At 40.3% G+C, this 20811-nt stretch overlaps 1 protein-coding gene and 1 pseudogene across 3 annotated transcripts; one reads left to right on the forward strand and one right to left on the reverse strand.

The window, feature by feature from the left end:
• Positions 1 to 184: 184 nt before the first annotated feature.
• On the reverse strand, positions 185 to 8452 carry ASB8 (ankyrin repeat and SOCS box containing 8). Of its 3 annotated transcripts, none has more exons than XM_026502006.4 (4): positions 8272 to 8452; positions 5496 to 5655; positions 3939 to 4043; positions 185 to 2116 (listed from the first exon to the last, which is right to left on the reverse strand). In XM_026502006.4, exons 2-4 carry the CDS (start codon positions 5622 to 5624, stop codon positions 1484 to 1486), a joined length of 867 nt encoding a protein of 288 aa, XP_026357791.1. In that variant the 5' UTR covers positions 5625 to 5655; positions 8272 to 8452; the 3' UTR covers positions 185 to 1483. The 3 variants fall into 3 exon arrangements, with proteins under 3 accessions (XP_026357791.1, XP_026357792.1, XP_026357794.1); XM_026502007.4 differs by having other exon boundaries at positions 5496 to 5659; positions 8272 to 8368; XM_026502009.4 differs by lacking the exon at positions 5496 to 5655 and having other exon boundaries at positions 8272 to 8381.
• A 503-nt stretch (positions 8453 to 8955) lies between these two features.
• LOC113257483 (ERO1-like protein alpha) lies at positions 8956 to 20467 on the forward strand (annotated as a pseudogene).
• The last annotated feature ends 344 nt before the right edge of the window (positions 20468 to 20811 follow it).

A 20811-nucleotide genomic window follows, 5' to 3' on the forward strand; every position in this document is an offset into this window, starting at 1 on the left:
CAAATGCTCTTTGTGCAGTTCTTTACGGGGACGAGAAATTAACAATAACTATCAAGCACTGTTATCACTGCATCCTCAAACCAGCTTATGAGGAGGAGTGACAGCCCATTTCAGAGTTACGGCCAACAGGACTCCCAGGGATTAAATAACGTGGAGAAAATAGGAACAGTAGAAATCGCCAAACTTGCTTTTGGAAGTGTTTATTTCTTTTTTTTCAAGTGAGCAAAAAAACCACCAACAGCAAAAGGGCAAAAGCAGACATAGTTTTTCAAATTAGCTGTGTCAGCAGATTCCAGTCATTTTTATTTGTGGTTCCCAATCAGTTAAAAAAAAAAAAAGTTTTTCAGATTTGCATCTGGGTCATCCAAGATCAATAACAACTTGCTCTAGTTTAGGAACATGAAAAGGAAGAGTATTGTTGACTAAGTATGGTTCACTAAAGCAGTTCTTTTTTGAGTAGGTGGGCTGTCTCAAAAGCAGCTCTTATAAGGCTCTTCCCCCGCACCCTCTGCTCCCCCGATGCCTTGTACAGATCAGTAAAAAGCAAAGTTTCCAAAACAACTGAAAGGAAAATAACTCCCAACTCTGAGCAGAGTGAGCTGCTGTAGGGAAATGAAGACCTGTGGGAAAAGGCAGCCCAGCCCATCTTGTCCCCTGCTGGAGTAAACACCTTCACTGAAGGTGTGCAAACCCCTGCTAAGCCCGCTGGAGCAAACTGGCTTTCACGAAGAGAAAGAACTGCATTAGGAGAAAAGTTCTTAGGACACTGAGTTCTTAGGACTGCTCAGAACCTGCTCTCTCTTCTATGTGGAAAGCAGCAAGACAATGTTATTTTTGAAATAACGCTGCGGAACTGTAACCCTCAGGCACACCCATGGAAAAGAGGCAAAGACTGCTGTTTCCTTTGATGGTGAGAGAGGGGGCCAGTCCCTTCTGCACGCTCCATGACGTGCCACTCTAGGGAACCATCCATATCATCCAGCCCAACTGTGCATCTGCATACCATTGGAGGTTGTAGTATCTTCATCTTTGGGACACATCCGTTAGCTGGAATTTTCTTAAACTTCTTCACTGACCAGTTACAATGCTTCCAGAGGGATTCTTCGGAAATGGTAATCATGTTCCCAAAGGAAAACTAAACACACATTCTTTAAATGCTCTTCATCTTCTTAGAGAATTTAGTTGCACTGCTGACTTTTTCCCTAAAGGGGAGGGGAGGGGGAGACCTCTTCTTTTGCAGGGTGCAATATAAAAAGTCAAGTAAGCAATAAACAGAAAACAAAAGTGAGGGATTTTTTTTTTGTTTGGTTGCTTGGTTTGGGGAAGGGAGATGGTGTGGAGGTTACTGTTGTGACATGTTGCCTCTAAATACAAACCACACAACAGGAACGACTGCTTTTCCTGTTTTCCCAGACAAAGAGACTACTGCAGGGGAAACCTCCCCCAGAGTTGCCTGAGTGACGGTGCAAACGTCTCCTCCAGACTATTCCACAAGTAACAGGTATTCCTTCAGAGAAGCTGGCAGTGGAAGGCCCTTCACTGCGTCTGGCAGATACTGGAGTCCTAAACTCCGGCGCACGGCATAGCGAGAGAGTGTTTTTAGAGTTCCTGGGGCTGAGCACAGGACAGTCAGTTTTTCACACAGCTGCTGGTCTCTGGCCACTTCTCGTGGCATGGTGCCATTCTTCCTTAATTCAAAGTGTCCGACAGCTCTGTGCAGGAGCTCAAAGCAAGAGTCTTCTTTCTCTGTTCCCAGTCCCCTGACTAGCAGAGCCACCAGGCGGGAGATGGGCGTCTGGCCTTTTAGGTTGATGACTCTGACCTCCGCACCATAATCAAGAAGGATGCTGACGCTCTCAAGATTTCCCTTCATGGCGGCCCAGCTGAGCGGGGTATCATTGTTATAATCCAGGGCATTGACAGAGGCCCCACTCTCTAGGAGGGCCCGCACACACTCGGCATTGTTCTTAAAGGCTGCCCAGTGAAGTGGGGTGTCTCGGTTGCCATCCAGTGCATTGGGGTTTGCCCCATACTCCAGGAGGACCTCCACACAAGCCTCATCTTTCTCAGCTGCATAGTGGAGGGCTGTTCGATTGTAACCATCCAGGGCATTCACCTGTGAAGAGGGAGGAACTGTATTACAGTAGCTAGACCACTGAGAGGAAGATGGGTGGGCAAAAGCAGGTTGTATGTGTTTATCCATGACCTTTGCTATGTCATGTTCTGAATATGAGCATCAACAATCAATTCCCAGGGAGTCTTGGTGATCAAGAGGAGATATGACAGGAGCTTAGGAGCAAATAGGAAGCGAACGGTCTCAAAACAACCAGCACTCTATTCTGTGCATTGATTAGCTGGCCAGCTTTATTAGGTTTCTGCTATGTTCTCGTTTATTATTCATTAGGATCTCTACCATGGGGGAAGGGGTAAAGAAAGAGAAGATGAAGTCTAAATCCTCCTAACTACTCTGGAAGACATTTATTGGAAAGTAGCTTGAATATATTAGCCAGAATAAAGGTTTTGGATTATCCCAACTCACTATCCTGTGGCTAATGGCAACCAGACTGAAAAATGAAGCCAAACTCTGCCCATGTAGTTTGCCGTGTTCTTTAGCCATAGAGAGAAGCTCAAACTGTGAATCCAATCAGCCCCCTTGCAAATAAACACTGTGCAGTCACAAGAGAACCTTGATAAAAGCATGTAAAAGGAAGAACACAGGTCTTCCATTACTGGAAAAAAAGCTGACTTGCTAAAAATCAACATTACCTATAATTTCTGAAGGCTACAAAGACTACAAAACCCAAATTTCTAACTAGCATATTATCTTCCCCTCAAGATGCAATAAAAATACCCTGGAATATTTAACTGAGTTCAACTCTCTACTTAGCTAAAAAGTTTCTTCCCCCAGGGTATTTTCACCATTGACATTAATCACTGGCTTTCATTTCAGGATCACTCACAAGAGTGATGGGATAGATAACGACAAGTAGAGAACCGCATGGCTGTGTGGAGAGGATGGTGCTGGGGGCTGCCCCCTTAGCCTTACTGACCAAAGTGTCTGCGGCCTGCACACCAGCTTCATGGCATGTCTGATTCCAATTAGCGCCTCAGCATATGCAACTTCCAGGTCGCTTATAGTCAAAACTGCTTATTTACTTATTTAACAAGCACTTCTTCAGCAATTACTACATGCCAGTGTACTAAACACTTGACAACCTTATGAAGAAGATACCATTATCACCTCCATTTTACAGACAGGGAAAGCAAGGCAAAGAGAAATTAACTTGTTTGAAGTCACAGAGCTGGAAGTGACAGAGCTGGGATTCAAACCTATGAAGTCTGGCTCCAGAGTACATTCTTTTAATCATTCACTACACTATGCTGCTTCCTGCTAATGCCAATATAAATTAATCTATGTTTCTTATATTAAGATACATTAAAAAGAAGATAGGAACAAGACACAATAAATGGAAAATAATTAGTGGGGAGAAATAGCACCAGTAGCCCAATCCTGAGGAATGGATTACCTAATGAAATCTCCCGGTAACGGTGGTATTAAAAGTGCATGTCTGTTAGAGGGTGTCAATGGTTTCCATGTATTCACTTGAGGGGCCTCTGTACTTAGAGCTCCTGGACAGTCAACAGGCAACGAGAGGACTGAACGGAAAGGTAAACAACCCCAGAAGGAAGCCTGGGAGAGAAAGGGGAAATAAAACTCCCTCTTCCTGGAGCCACGGACAACTTAAGAAAGAAAGGCAAAGGAATGAAATCTTTTGGATCATTGCATAGATTTACCATTCCACTGTGCTTTAATATTGGCTATGCCAATGTTACCACAGGCTAGAAGGTGGGAAGAGATGGGAGAAGAGACAAATTTTAAGGAAATGTGAAGCTCAAGCTTTAGTGGATCATTAATGTGACAGTGTTAAAAGCTTTACCTCTGCTCCTTTTTCCAGGAGTAACTCCACACAGTCAGCGTCTGACACCATGCAGGCACAGTGCAGGGGCTTCAGTGTGCCATGGGTACAGTTCACATCTGCTCCCTATGGGCAGAAGGAAACTTCGGTCAGTGTGCTCAGCTCTGGCTCACTGCGCAGGACAAGACTCAGAACTGAGTCCAGGAGGAAAGGGCTCTAGCTCTGACCGTACTGTAAACATACTACTGGTCCGAGTTTCCATTCCTATTTCTCAAATAATATCCAAACCAAGGGAATACACTGAAGATGAAGGAAAGCAACTATCAATTCCTTAGATCAAGTTATTAAGTTTTTCTACAAGGTTAACTTGCCAGACGGTCATCTGAACATCACTGAGGACATAACCTCATGTGAAAAAGCAGCGGGAAACTTAGCATCAGGCAGAAAAGCTGGAAAAGCAATCCACTTCCTATTACCATCATGCTCTGAAAAAGTCAGGAAAGCGAGTCTGTTAGACTGAAACCAGGAGAACTGGCATGCTCTTTCTGCCATTCAACAGATGACCAAAATTACTAGTAAGGTCATCTTAAGGTTAAGTTTTTGTTTATAAACATCTTCAAAGTAGCCCCTTAGCATTGGCATTCTCTGCTATCTAGCCCCTGCTGGTACTTCTGTTTCAAATCGGACGAAAGGAGATGGGGATCCTACAGGCAGACCAAAGTCACTGAATGACTCAGCAGCAGAGCTAGAATTAGAATGTGACAAACTTCCTACTGCTGAATCCTCTGGTACCGCTTTTGCTGAGAACAATTTAACGCAGTACGACTATTTTTTCTCAAACCTGCACCACCCAACTTCGAAGCAGCAACAGAGCTGCAGGTGGTAAATAAGGATTCCACAGTTGTTGAAAAGAACGTACAAAAGTAAGCATCTGGATGCATTTTCTAGTAATCAAAAAATTATCCTGTAACTTCTCTTCAACAGGAATAATATTCAGAAAAAGATATCAAAGACCAAAGACTGTCTAGAATACTAGTCATATAACAATTGTTGACTAGCAGTGGTTAGACATGTAAGATGTTTTCTTAAGTCAAAAATTACCATGCACTTTAGGGGTTGACATTCCTTATAGAACTAGAAGTGGTAGCTGTTGTCAAGACAGATGGCAAGTGATACCTCTCCGTGTAATTACTATAAACCACAAGGATCTGAAAACCACTTCTGCTTTGCTCGTCTCCTTCCTCCCTTAGTAAAACATGTGGAGAAGACTTTGAGCTTGCTGGATCCCATATGTACCATATCCAGACAGAGATTTTACAAAGAATGTGAGACTAGGGTTATCTAGAACATACTTCATGAAGAAAATATCGGATGCACAAAGTGAAAGGGAGCAGGAAAGAGAAGCAAAACACAAGGAAAATGTATTTTCATGGTCGAGCTCATACATGTAAGAGGACTGTAAAAACTCCTTGTGATCTTGTGCTGAGTCTATGCTACAAATCTGTAATCTGTTACGATTCCCCAGGAGCTTTCCCACTTCACCTCCCACAGGACTCTCCGTCAATCCAGCACACTCACCCCTCTGATGAGGTCCTCTACATTATCATGTGGGAAGGAGCGAATGGCAGCGATTGTTCGGATTAAGCGCTCTGAGAGAGAGTATTTGCTCTGAATGCTCTGCATAATATACCACATACTGGAACTCATCAAGGCTCAGAGTATGTTCACATGCTCCAAACTGCCTGAAACAAAGAAGTTTTAGGCATACACAATATCACTGAGCATACCTGTCCCTAGGATTAGGAGTTCTCTGAGGCCTTCCCAATAGTAAAAGTAGCTTTCAAAGAGATCAATGATTAATATTTTTTCTGAATTATAAAGAAACAGATTGTAATAGTTGTTTAGGGAGCTGGGTAAACCTGGATGAAAATGCTCTGACCCTTGGCACCTCAATTCTACGCTCTGAACTAGTCTGGAACAAGATTTCCCCAAGAGCCCCCAAGACCCTCATGGAGCTCTGTGTTTACAAACCAGACTAGGCAAGGAAGGGGATTTTTTTTTTTAAGGCTGAAGATGCCACAAAACATTCTTTCCCTCCTCCGGACTCTGTGGTCTTTACTATCACCATCCTATCACTTTAGCTTACTTGTTATATTTGGCCCTGCAGTATAGTTAAGTTCATGTTGTTTCTCCTCTAAATTGAAATCAATTAGAAGGTAAGGTCCCTGTCTTCTATTTTTTTGTTCATGTAAGACCAGCCACAGAATCCCACAAAAAGCAGGTATTTAATAAATACTGGTTGATTGACTAAAGGCTATAGAAGTGATCGATACCTGTGTGAAGAGAGGGAAAAGGCTATGGAAGAAATACATCTATATTAACAATGACGAGGCATCTGTGAAACAGGTTAAAATGTCTTCAGCAAAGAAAAAAATGGGAATTATTTGAGGTGATATTCTAAAATAAAAATCTCAAAAGTATAATTAGTCATGTATATAAATTAGGAAAAATTGCAAAGTTCATACCAATGATACGTATTTGTGGTTGTAGGAAAACAAGCAGATTTAAGAGTGCAAAATGAATTAAAATTTTTAATAATTGGCCATTCATGAAAACTAAGAAATAGATTTGGGTAAATATATGTTCAAGCCACAATATGACAGAGAGTTCTAGCATGGAAGAAAATAATGCAATATACTTAAATTTAACTGAAAAAAGTTTTGGCTGCATAAGAGCCATATACTAGTTGGGGAACATTTAAAATTATAGCAAACAAGGTGGAGCATTTTCATGAAAAAGCATATATCAAAAACTGTTGAGAAAATATAGTATGCAGTATCAGCTCTCTAGGCGGAACTGCTTAGGAATATGTGTTCTAATTGAGCTCTAAGTTCCTTGAGGGTAAATATAGTGTTATTTTCAATAGTTCCTGGCACACGGCAGGTTCTCAATATTTGTTGAATTAATATAAAGATTTTTACTTTAAATCCTAAAAAATTGACAACTTGCATAATTAAATACGTTATGCATATGATGACCAGTAAGGTAAAAAAAGTAAAATTATTTTGGTCATTTCACACTACATAATTTTTGCTTTTTGTAATGGAGTATCCCCTAATGCATTATGTAATATATTATAAATTTGAGTGGTTTCTATTTTGCTAATCAGTAGCCATTTATCTGTTTAAACTATATATAGTATTAATTAATAGAATGCAAGTTAACAATGTTCAATTCATAAGTATCAATGATTCATATTGGGCATTCTTCTCCCCTATGTTATTATGAAACAAATAAGCTTACACACTTGTTTATGTCTCTCTGAAATTTTCTAGATAGTTTAGACTTGGCATGTGTTTTAATCTAACAGCCACTAAATGTAGAGACAGGGGTCTGTATCTTATACTTCTTTGTTACAAGGGAAAAGGAGAAAAAAGCAGAGATGCATTTGAACCAGAGATTCCAAGAATGGGGGCAGAAGACAGATCATCAAAAGTGGAAGGCTTAGACTGAACTGGTTCTGTTAACTGTTTCCGGACCACGGTAATCTGAAGAAACTAAACCCTGAAATCATTTTCGGAGCACTGTTGGGACTCCAGGCTAAGAACTCCTAACTCAGGACATGACCAGTGGTTCTCTGCTGTTGCATCGAAGCTCCTGGTGTAGAGTGGAACTTCGGGGCACACTGATAACATGCACTGTGGGGATGCGTCAAGGAAATGTAAACTTGACCTATCTCCAGACAGCAGCCCTTGGCGCCGTTTGACCCCAAGTGGCCCCTTTCCTCTACTGGAACTGAAAGCCCTCTCTCCCCCGGTTTTCTTTGACTTGGTATCCAGAGAAAACACAAAGGGGTTTTCTATTGCGATGCTAGAAGCAAAGTGGGAGAGAGGCGACATTCAACACCTTTGGTGCTAGTGAGGCCTCGGCTTCCGCCCAGGCAGCGAGACCCTCAGCCCAGCCAGAGAAGCCCCCCAACCCCACCACACCTGCTGGGGCGAGGTGGAGAGGGGGCGGCTCGCGGCAGCTGCGTCTTGCCGAGGCAAAGAGCCGAAGGGAAAGGGCACGAAATGCGAGGACGTGTGGTGTCACTTCCCTCACGGGATTCCCCAAAGATCGCAGCAACGCCGGCAGGTCTCCCAGAGTGGGGGGTGAAAGAAGGTCGCGCAATCTACGCCGGTGGAGCCCCGAAGGCTAACCAACCCCCGCCCTGATTCCCCCAAGGCCGGAAACCATGTCTCTGCCTCGAGGACTAACGAAACCCGAGCTGGGAATGGAGAAAGAGTTACTGGGTGTAGTGCCACGGGTCAAGGAACCTGGCTGCAGGCATTCCCTCAGCTAGGTACGCACTCACCAAACCGCGGGGCTGAGCTGGGTGGTGAAAGCCGCTGTCAAGGCGTGACCCGGAAGCAGAAGTTGTCGTCTCCAGCGGGACCTCTGTTTACAGGATGTGAAGGGTGACTGGGACGGGTGCCTGCGCACCGGCCAATGGCTGCAGGCGGGGTGCGCCTGCGCAGACTCCTGAGGCGGCTTCCGTCCTACCCAGGTAGTTAACAGATCACTCTCTTTGCCCGCCGGAGGCTTTGCGCGCAGGCGCAGTATAGCGCTCTCGGCCGCAGCCCGGGAATTTGGGTCCGCAGCGGTAGGCAAAAAGCTCACCCGGCCGGGCTCTTGGGCCGACTCTATGGGGCCGCGCCTGCTTGGACCAGGCCTGTAGTGGGTCCTTCCGTGCCCTACGCTGCCTCCCATTGTCTCCAACTGAGATAGGGACTGCGCACCTCATTTCGAGATTTCTAAACTCGCTACACTGGCTCAGTTGCTTAGGAGAATAAACTGTTAGCTAGAAGTGTTTTGGGGAAATAAAAGAGACTTCCATCATTATTCATAATATTGGAACGCATATATGCTCTTCTGAACCCTCCTGGATACTGTCCACTCTCCCTCAAAGGGAACTATAAATCACCCAAGAGGTGTAGTAGCCCAAATGTCGAACACTGAAAACGATGTACGTGTGACAGAACCCTTCCCACCCTGAGAGATGCTGACACCTCTCAGGGAGGTACTTTCCATGCAAAGCATAAACATTCGAAGCCAGCAGCACGTAGTCGTGCAGGTAAAGAGTGGAGCAGCCTACACAAGACGACTGTCAGTGCTGAGATCTACCCGGCAGCCTGTTTAACCAAAAACGCCCGACACCTACTCCCCAAATCGCATTCTAAGCAACATAATCGAATGAGTTTTAGAGGAAAGCAGGGCCCAGGCAGTTCATGAACATCATTGAGGCGATGATCAACTGGAAAAGCTCATGCCTTTTCTGAAGAGTGTGCCTCCTCTGAGTTCCAAACTCAAAAGATTTTTGCCATGCAGGAATGTGTCCCCCACCTCCTGCCACTCTATGGTGAGTCCAATTTTTCAAAAGAAGCTGAAATCCAGATTTTTAGAAAAGTGAATCCTCCCCAATTTCAAATATTGGCAACATTTTAAAAAAAGAATCATTTTGAAAGCCGGCAACATTCAGCCTGTAAGCCACCAATTCTGTACTCTGGATTAAAGGCTGCTTTGGCCATTGGCAGCTCTATGGAAGAAGGGCTTAGGGACAGCCCTCTGATTGGGATGGAGTCTGGGGGTAGACTTGAAGCTGTAGCTACATATTAACTACATTGCTTTTAATTCATAGATTTACTTAGGAAAGGTTGAAGAAATCTGAATGATATGTGGAGACTAGACAACTATCCCCCCTACCCCAACTACTGTAAGGCATTTGATCAAATTCAGTGAATGCAAACAGTTTGATCGTGTGCCCATTGCTTCTAAACCAGAAATCTATATTATTCTCTAGGGCCCTAGAGAATGTTAAACCTTCAAACACAAGGGCAAGAGATACCTGTGTTGGTGCTGATCCAAAATGGGGAAGTTCATCCTGTGAATCTAAGTCCTTCCTGGCCACCAGAAGGGAAGATCATAGATAAATCAAGTCACTACATGTCTTGTCAGACCTAACCTTGTTTCGGTCACCCCTGTGTGTGAACTGTGTGACTCACATTAATACCTGAATGGTATATTCTCCCTGGAATCCCCTTGAATCCTATATGGCTGAGAAATTAATGAGGTGAGAGGCAGATGTGTAATAAAGTCCACTGCATGATACAGTGGGCCAAGGTGTGCTAGGTCTCTCTCTCTCTAGACCCAGTAAGATGATGCTCTGCTTGGCACCACCCACAGCTTTCTCTAAGTGGAGCATAAGCTTCAGACAACTGACCTATTGAGGGGTTGGTGACTGCCTCTCTGGCCTTCATTTTATTAAGTCTAGCTCTAGTGAGTCTACCACTCTGTCTTGGAAAATATCACTGCACAAAAGAAGAAGGTCCCCACGTGTCCACAGCAGAAATGATAGGGTCAAAGGATGCAGCAAATGAAAATAGTGCACCTATTTTCCCTGCCTTGGCAGCTTTTGTTCAATGTCGTATGCCACCCAAGTGGAAAGAGAAACCAGAGTACAGAAGTACAGAAGATCTAGCTTTTGTCTTGGCTCTGAGATTGATAGTTACTTCATCCCATTTCTTTGGGCATAAGTTTTCTCATTTGAAAAGTGAGAGCATGGGCTCAAATAATCTCTGAATATCCTTCTATTTCTATAATATTTCTATAATTCTGAATCTATTTAATTCCTAAGCAAGAATTCCTGCTCCCAAAATTTTTACTCTCTCATCAGATAAGAACAACTTTATGGCTATCATAATACTACTGTATTAATGGGACCTGTGAAGCCTTAATTATAAGATGCCAAAGTCTACAAAGTTTCCATTCCATTTTTGCTTCTTCTGGTGCCTCCTTTCTAAAGCAAGGTTAAGACAGTGCCGATTCCAAGCTTCAATTTTTAAATGTTATTTGTATTACATAAATGTTCAAGCATACTGGAAAAAACTAGAGAATGAACTCCTTCTATCCCTCATCCATATTTAACATATTAACATTTTGTCAAATGTTTTAAATCTATTTTTTCTTTGTTGTTTTGTACAGCTTTAGGGTTTCTGAATAAGCTATTCAGACAATATCCACAGTTCCCACAGTCTGGGCAGAATTATTTTCTAAGAAGTTTTGATTTGACATCCTATACGTTTCTAAAAACTTGAGCTATCTCATGTTTATCCGTTTCTTCCTTGAAAAACTATGAATTTTTCCCTGGGTTCTCTATTTTCTCAAAAGTTCTTGACTGGTAAATGTTAGGGTGTATAAAATCTGGGAGACTCCTGACATCTTATAAATAAAGAATGATTAGTCTCCCAGTGAGACTCCCATAGGCCATCTATACAGATTATTTCATAGTGTCTGAAAAATCTACTGCACAATCAAAAGGGCTTCAGATCCATTAATTCACACATTTATCAAACATTTACTGGCACCTACTTTGTTCCAGGCTCTGTGCTTACAGCGCAGGGCAGACAGTGATGGAGAAACACATTCTGTTATTATCAAGGTTAGAGATGGATTTGCAAACAGTCAGTTGCCATTCAGGATAATTATTTCAACAAAGTTTTTACATACAAAGTCAATGTTGAAGAACAGTTCTACTTCACAGTGAGATCAAGAGAATAGAGAGAGAAAGGGCTGTTGAAGGGGTTTCTTGAGGAGCAATTTGTTATGGTGTTCAGTTCCCACTCCCTTCCCACCCAGAGGGAGAGTTAGTGCTGGTGCTGCATCCTTATCCTCGAGCCCAGAGAGGGGCTTCTGTGGGACCAGAGAGGTTGGCAATTGTTTCCCATCGTTGTAAAACACAGAGAACTATACCAGCACTTGCCTATAATTTAAAGGCAGTAGCCACAAAGCAGAGGTGGATGCTTTGGGATCCCAGAACTCCCAGATCCGATAGGGATGACGAATGGATAAATGTTTCCTAGGACCAGATGTGGGCCATATAGAAGACAGTCAGCATGGTGTTGCCTTTGGTTTATTCAAAAGGACTGTCTAGAGGTGTGGAGGGATCCAGTGACCAGAAACTAGAGATGAACAAATATAGGAATCCTAGAATACACAGAGGTTGTCACAGGCAACCACCTGAATCTGTTTAGGCCAAAAGGACTGAAGTGAGAGGTCTCTGATGATAGGATCTCCAAAGAACCTTTAAAAGCACCCTACAAGAAAAAGTCAACTTACATCATCTGCCAGACCCAGGCAGTACAGATCTATCATATGTCCTCAGGGCACCTAGGACACTTTTACACAGCAGGTCAAACAGCAGTTAGCTAGTGGGGGGAGGAGATAAGTTAAAGAAAAAGATGAAGGCAGGCAGCCACCAGCTACAAGAGGCCTTATGTGAGGGAGGGGGAGGAGGAGAAGTCTTAAACTAGTGCCTTAGAATGAGGACTGAAGTATTTGATTACCATCTTGGACTGGAAACATTCTAATTACCAAATCAAGACTCTCTTTCTTGACTTAGAATGACACACTTAAAGGATTGTCAGTTACCAAAGAATGAAACAAAAAGTCAGGGAATCTGCCTAATTTTCCACTCAGGGAAAATTATAGGGGAAGATCATCCCCTCCATATATCTCTATATCTCTATATCTCTATATCTATCTATCTATCTATCTATCTATCTACCTATCTATCATCCCCTCCATATCTATCTATGTATCTATCTATGTATCTATGTATCTATGTATCTATGTATCTATCTATCTATCTATGTATCTATCTATCTATCTATCTCCGTACCCAGCATGGAGCCTAATGCGGGGCTTGAACTCATGATCCTGAGATCAAGACCTAAGCTGGAATCAAGAGTTGGACACTTAACTGACTGAGCCACCCAGGTTCCCCGCCCCTGGGAAATTTTAAAAGATGGTAAAAGCCAAAAACTAAAATGGTATTTTGATTACATCCCATGAATTTTGCATTCGACATTCCAGTCCCATGTCTATACATTTTAGTTTGTTATTTGAGATCATCATGCTTTGATATAAGTGAGTTGTTTTTTGCTTGTTTTAAATATGTTGTGTCTCTCATAAGACTTTAAGGTCATTATTTTTTCTTCTCTCCTCTGCTAATTTCAGTTCTGCTCTCAAGAAGTGTTCATTAGACAGTGCTGACTGACAGTACAGCTAGTGTTCCTATTTTCAGACCTTGGCACGGACCTGAACTAGAAATTTGATAATGCTGGTTCGCTTGTAATGATTGCTGCCATTACTGTTCAACATGTATTAGTGTCCAGGATCCGGGTAGATGCCATTGAGGTGTCCCAGCTTACAGATCTGGGTGTCTTGCTTTTTGAGCTTTGTGGCTACCTCACAGCCACAGGCTTTTGTGAAACTCCTTTTTTGGAGTGAAAAACTCCTATCTTCACCTGCTGGTTCCAAACCCTTTCCTGATTTTGAGTGCAACCCTCTAGAGTGACCAGGTACTAGAGAAGAGGAATTCTGTCTTGCAACCTCTGTAAGTGGTAACCTGAAGCCTTTCCCAACAGTTCTCTGGCTTCTGGCCAGAACTTATCAATTACTTTTCTGTCTAAAAAGCACTCATCTTTCTTCTGGGGCCACTTAGCTAATGTTGATGCAAAGTTTTCCTGACACCCGTCCTAGAGAAAGGTGACTTAAGAAGTGTTTCCTTCCAAATGAACTCTTCTCTGGTCACCAAAGAGGGGGGGAAAGAACCAAAAGGAGGTTTGTGATACCCTAAGAGTGAAATAGAGAGAGGGGATCAGTCAAAATTAACAAAGTAGGATGAAAAAATAAGATCTAAGTGTAAGACTAGTTAGGAAAATTAGCTTTGCTTCATTAATATAATAGTGTATTTTCTCTCTACTTTGAATTTCTTCAATTTTTAGGGTTATTGTTTATTGCCTGTCCCTTATTAGAAACAACATAATATGCAAACACTGTAGGGACCAAGTTTCCAGTTCTGATATTAGTTCTAGTAACTTTGCCTGTCTAAGCAAGTTCCATTATCTAAGCACCAATTTACTGATATGTACAACCTGATGAGAGTAACAACACTTACCCCAAGAGTTAGTTTCACAAAACTTAGATCACATTGGTGAAAACTGGTTTTGTAAGCTATATAAATGTTGGTTCTTACCTATGTCATCTTTGTAATATTTTGTATTTGTCTGGTCCTCCCAGTTACACCATAAGCACCTCGAAGGCAGAGATTTCGATTTCCGCACTCACCCTCCCTCCCCCATAGCACAGTCCCAAACACACAGTAGGTATTGGATACATGCAAATGGAATTGAACTAAAGTGAACCGACCTCCCAAACAGGAATAGTGGAATGCCTCTAGGTACTGGTCCTTGACCCTGACAAAGAAGTGAGAAGTTACATTTAAAAGGAAATTTGAAAAGGAGCTTTGGAAATAGAGCAAAGGAAAAGAAAAAAAGTTCAGAGAAATATAAGCCTTGTGAAGCTTTTTCTACACTTAAACTTTGTCCTAGAGAAAGTAGTTCAGCAGAGAAAAGAACAGTATTAGTGTGCAGCAGGGGTAGTCTCCCAAGATGTGTCATCAGGATTAAACAAGGACTTCTTTCAGAAACTGCTCAAAGGCAGACATGCTCCCAATATTCAAACTCTATTCCTTTTCTTTTTCCTTTTAACTTTCGCCAAGGCTCATGGAAATCTATGAATCGCCACTTCTTGAAAGTTAGCTTTTCGTCAATATTTTATTATTTTTCGGCCTTTAGGTTACCAATATTTTCCAAAATCAGAATAATTTTAAAACATTTTGAGACTTTGTAGAGAAAGAATGCCTAAAGGATTTTTTGGGGGGGAATGCAGTAAAAATACAAATAACAATGTTAATAATAGTATTTAAATTACATGTACATAGATACTGTTTTTCCTAGAACGTGGGCAGTTACAGCTAAATCACCTCGCAAACCAAGGCTGAAATAGACAAACTCTAGCAGGAGGGATTTCAATATTGTTCAAGGAAGGGAAATTAACAGAAGAAATGCTCACTTTTCTGGTACCACTGGGTGGTCTAGACTGATGTGGAGAGTTCTACTAGCAAGGAATGACTGGATTCTCTGAATCAATTTCAGGGACTTGAAGCCATCTAACTGTTAATTTGAGAATTTTGTGCTCTCTTGAGGCCCATGCTATTTTTAGCAGGAGAAAGTCTCCCCCTAGAGGGGAAACAGAGAATTTGTTCCTCAGGCTTCTTGCTCAGAATTCAGTAACTTGTTCTTTGTTCGTTCACTCATCATTAATCCATTCATTCAGTAAATATTTATTAAATTCTGTTACTGTGCTGTTCCTTATGATAGATGCTGAAGATACAGCTGAAAATAAGATCAACATGGTCCCTGCCTCCAGGAAAATTGTAGTTAGTGTCAGAAATAAACATTAGGTAAAGAATCACAAAAATAATCACAGTAGTGATAAGTTCTATAAAGGAAAGGTATGAAGGATAATACGACCATTCAATAGAGAGCCTCAATAAGACTGGGAGGTAAAGGAAAACTGCCCTGAGCACGGATTTGGAAAACGAATAGATATAACCAGATCAAAGCTGTCTATCAGAGGTGTGGGGAGTGGGCCCTCCAGCAAATGGTCAAGAGTACTCGAAGACTCTTGGAGGGAAGAGGCTTAGGAAGTTGGAAGAAGAGTATGAGGCCAGAATGATAAGGAAGCAAAGGGCACAAGTTAAGGCTGGAAAGGTATAGATGCTCCAGATCAGCCAGGGTCTTCGTGGACATATTAAGGATTCTAAACTTTATTCCAAAAGAAGAAGAAGCTATTGATAGGTTTTATACAAGTGACACAATCACATCTGTGTTTTTGAAGGATCACTTTGACTTTCTGATGAATGGATTATAGAAGGAGCAGAGTAAAGATTTAAATAGGAAAGATAGCAATTAAGGGATCTAGGCAAGAAGAGATAGGGACTTGGACTAGGGTGGTGGCCACATAAAGGGAAAGAAGTGAGTGAATTTGAAATATTTTAGTCAGAATTGATAGGGCTTAGTGACTGACTACAAACTGAAGATGAGGGGGTATAGTTTGCTAATAATGACTCTTAGATTTTTCCTGTATGCTCCTAGATGAATTACAAAGGTAAGAACTTGAGAGGAAGCGCACGTGCGTGCGTGTGTGTGTTGGGGGGGGAATCTGATCAAAGATCCGTTTTTAAAATATTTATTAAGGCTCGTACTAAATGTCAGGCATTGTGGTTGGCACTAGACACTGGAAATTAAAAAGTGGAGGCAATACAGGATTCCTGTCCATAAGAAACTTTTGACTAATGGAAGGTAATGATAACATTAATGAGTTATTTCAATATTATTCAGCTATGCAGGAATAAATGTCATCCAGTAGAAGCCCAGAAAAGAGACAACTTAGCACAAACTGGGGGCTCAGAGAAAAATTTTTAAAGAAGATTATAACTGAACAAAAACTTGAAGGATTAGAAAAAGTAAATAAGGTAAAGAAAGGTGGAAGTTTTTTTCTTCAGGAAAAAGAAGGAATAGATTACTTAGACCAGCCATCTGCTGAAAAAAATTAAAATATTGAATAGAATATTTTTTAAAAATCTCCCTAAAAATTATCCAAGATGTTTCAAATAGGTTTCTTTAAAGACAACTTCAAAAAGCCTTTAATGAGGGGCGCCTGGGTGGCGCAGTCGTTAAGCGTCTGCCTTCAGCTCAGGGCGTGATCCCCGTGCTCTGGGATCGAGCCCCACATCAGGCTCCTCCGCTATGAGCCTGCTTCTTCCTCTCCCACTCCCCCTGCTTGCGTTCCCTCTCTCGCTGGCTGTCTCTGTCAAATAAATAAATAAAATCTTTAAAAAAAAGTCTTTAATGAAATAAATACAACCTTGAAACCAAAATCCGATAAAGATTGTACAAAAGAGAAAGCTACAGATGAATCTCATTCACGAATATCAATGCAAAAATCCCAAATAAAATATTAGCAAATAGAATCAAACAACATGATATGTCATGACCAAGTGAAAATTGCTTTAGGAATTTAAAGATGGTTCAATGTTAGAAAATACATTAATATATTTATTAATATTATTATATATAAGAAGAAAGGTCTTGCAATTATCTCCATAGATTCTGGAAAAATATCTAAGAAGATTCAAGATGTATTCCTAATAAAAATAATTTTCAAAAGAGGGATAGAAGAGTATTTTCCTAATATCATAAAGCATCTTGCTTACCAATATCTTACTATTTTTATGGGAAAACACTGGAGGCATTCTTGCTAATGTCTGAAACAAAACAATGATGTCCACTCTATTACTATAATATCTAACATGGTGTTGGAGGTATTTGCCACAGCACTGATACAGAGAAAGCAATTAGATGTATGAGAATTGTAGAAAATATAATCATGTGTCTAGAAAATGAAAGTAAAGCAATGGGAAAACGACTGAAAATAAAAAGATAATTCAGTAAGGTAGCAGGATATAAAAGCAATTGACAGAAGTCAGAAGCCTTCATACATACAGGAAAACTTTATAATACTTCCCCAAAACACAAAAGTAAACTTGAACAGATGGAAGACATACCTTAAGTTAATTTGTAAATTTAATATAATTTCTATAAAAATTCTAACAAGTTTTTTGTTTGTTTTTTAGTTAAATTGATTCTTTTTTTTTTTTTTCAGTTTGTATTTTTTATTTGAGAGAGAGAGAACGCTCTCTCACCAGCTGAGGGGATGGGCAGAGGCAGACTCCCCACTGAGCAGGGAGCCCAAAGCAGGCTCCACACAGGGCTCAATCCCAGGACCCAGGACCCTGAAGGGAGATGCTTAACCAACTGAGCCACTCAGGCGCCCCTAGATAAATTGATTCTTAAGTTCATATCGAAAAAACGAAACAAGACTTTCCAGGAAAAACCCTGAAAAGAAGAGCAATGGGGAGGGGCCAGTCTTACCAAACATTTAAAATACTATAAAGCCTTCACAATTAAAAGTGTATAACTGGTACATGACTAGATAGTTACACTAATGAAACATAATAGAAATCCAGTAGATAATTTAATATATGATAAAGATATTGCAAAACAACGAAGAAATGGACTTTTAATAAAGGTTGCTGAGACAACTGGGTACCATTTGAACATAGGTAAGATTGGATTCATAGCTTATACTGCACACCATGATAAACTCTGCATGGATTAGTTAATTAAACATAACAAAAATGGAAACCCTAAAAATAAAAAAGAAAACATGGGTAGATTTCTGTATAATCATCACACATGGGAGTGGTGAGGAAAGCATTTCTGTGACTTGAAATCTAGAATCAATAAAAGACAACTTCTATTACATAAACATTTTTTGAAATTGCATGACCCAGATACCACAACTAAGGCCAAAGACAAATGATTCACTGGACAAAATATTTGTGACTTAAACCACAGGAAAAAGTTAATCTCCTTAATATAAAAAGAGAGCCTAGAAATAAAAAGATAAATTCAGTGGAAAAATGAGTATAAGACATAAACATAGTTAAAAATTCATGCCCTTAAAGTAGTAAAACATACTCAACTCGTTAAAAATGAAACCAAAAAAAGAAGCAAATTACATTACATTGAGATAGCATTTCTTACTGTGTTGGCAAAAATCCAAAAGTTTGAGAGCACATTGTTGCCAAAGGTCTGGTAAAAGAGATATACTGATAAGGACCAGTGGAAGTTTAAAATGATATAGCCCTCAAGGAGGGAAATTTGGTGCTATCTAGCAAAATTACAGATAGAGGCAGTCACCTTTAACCCAGTAAGAACATTTTCTAGGAATCTATCCTAAAAGTACATTTGCACAAATTCAGAATGATATATGCACAAGGTTATTCAATGTGGCATTATTTTTAATGGCAAAAGACTATAAATATCCCAAATGCCATTAAGAGAGAGGAACTGAATAGTTAAATAAATTATAGTACACAGTGGACGTAGTCATACAGACATAGGAATATTTCTTTGCATTGCTATAGAATGATTGTCATAATAATATTATGTGAGGCAAGGTGCAGAGCAGTGTATGTGGTAGCTACTTTTTGTACAAAATTAGACATTAAAGAATAATCCAGAAACTAATAAAAATGGTTATTTGTAGGAGGTGGGGATGGGGAACAAGGATCAGTGGGTAGGATTGGAAGAGAGTCCTCTAAGTATACCTTTTTTTGTAGTTTTAACTTTAGAATCATGTAAACTATTTTACATTTTGAAAAAGTAAATTAAATCAAAAAGAGAAAAAAAGAGCTGTCCCTAAAATTGAAAACAAATTAAATAAACCTAAACGTGTGATTGGTAACACAACCCCCCCCCCCAAAAAAAAAGATTTATTTCACATGACTTTTGAACACAGGACTTTGTCATTTCTTAGTGGGATATATCCTAATAACAAAACAAACTTTTACGAAGAATCTTAAACTTCATTCTGTAGTTTTATTGTTAATACCAATACTGGTATTGTGAAACATTTTATGTATATTATAGGATAAAGCAAATAAGTTCAGTGTAAGAAGTGATAAAAATGTAAAATCAAATAAGTGAAAAATCAAGTGTTCAAATTAAATATGCAAGCTAGAGGTATTCTGAAGAAGGCAATCATCTCACTGAAGAATATGAACAAGCTGAATGATGTGGAGCTATGGATGAATCTTTGAATGAGGAATCATAGAAGACTGTTCTTCAGTGCCCAAGGCTGATGATTCCCCAGACAACTTCTGTGAAGCTGATGACATATAATATCCTGATACTGAATATGTAAATTGTTCTTAATTCTTGAACATTACACAGTTAAAAGGGACCAGATGCTTAGAAGATAGGGGATATCATCATCTATGACGAAAACTGTTTCAAGTCACAATTTAAAACCTTTAAATATTTTAGCTTCTGTTCAAGGGAAGTGTGAAGAGAACATTTTTCACAGATGGTCTCCATGTACAAAAAAGGGGAGGCGGCATTTAACAAACTATTCTCTGGACAGCCTGCAAGCATTAATGTGCCTCTGAGTAAAAGATAGTCTTCACACTATACCTGTTTGGAAAAGAAATGAGGATGTGCATTACAGAATTTCACCAGCGCGTTTGATGGCATTTTCAAGAACTTGTATTTTCTCTACTTAAAAGAATTAAGGCCTTTATCTAAAGTGCTACCATTCTCTGAGCACCCAGATTTTCAACTGTTTAGTGAAAATGAAGTTTAAGATTCAGAAGACAATGTTACTCTTGGAAATACTTCATAAAGTTAAGTAATTTCTCTTACATTTTTATAAGAATTATTATTACTTTTTGCTTGGAATAAAAAAAGAAGCTAACTAAAGGCAGACTTTAGGCTGCATTATAGAAATGTTTAAAAAATTATGGGTTGTATTTGTTGGTTTAAATGTCAACTGTGGGAAAATATTCAGATTCAGGGTTTGGGTACTGCTTTGAAGGCCTTTTATTCAGAGAAATTGATAGCAAATATAGCAGAAAGTGGGCCCACTTAGAATTCCATCTAACCAGACAAGAAATAGTATCATTGTTTATTGTAATTGAAAGAATTTCTACAAGGGTGAAAGAAATGGAAAGCTTCAGGACCTTGTTGCAAAATATTCATTAAAGAAATGAGTTGAGGGGTGTCTGGGTGGCTCAGTCTGTTAGGCATCTGCCTTCAGCCCAGGTTATGATCTCGGGGTCCTGGGATTGAGCCCCGCATTGGGCTCCCTGCTCAGTGGGGAATCTGCTCCTCTCTCTCCCTCCCCCCCCATGCTCTGTCTGTCTGTCTCTCATAAATAAATAAATAAATAAATAAAATCTTTAAAAAGAAGAAAAAAAATGAGTTTAAATGTACCTGTCTCTGGACATGTCCATGGAGGCCAAAGAGTGGAATAGTAAGACAGTTTGAAGTCAAACCTCTTACATAAAGTCACTTCTTATTAAAGGAGAATTATATTGTTTAAGTAA

This window comes from Ursus arctos, unplaced genomic scaffold (genome assembly GCF_023065955.2).
Source record: "Ursus arctos isolate Adak ecotype North America unplaced genomic scaffold, UrsArc2.0 scaffold_26, whole genome shotgun sequence".
NCBI lineage: Eukaryota > Metazoa > Chordata > Mammalia > Carnivora > Ursidae > Ursus > Ursus arctos.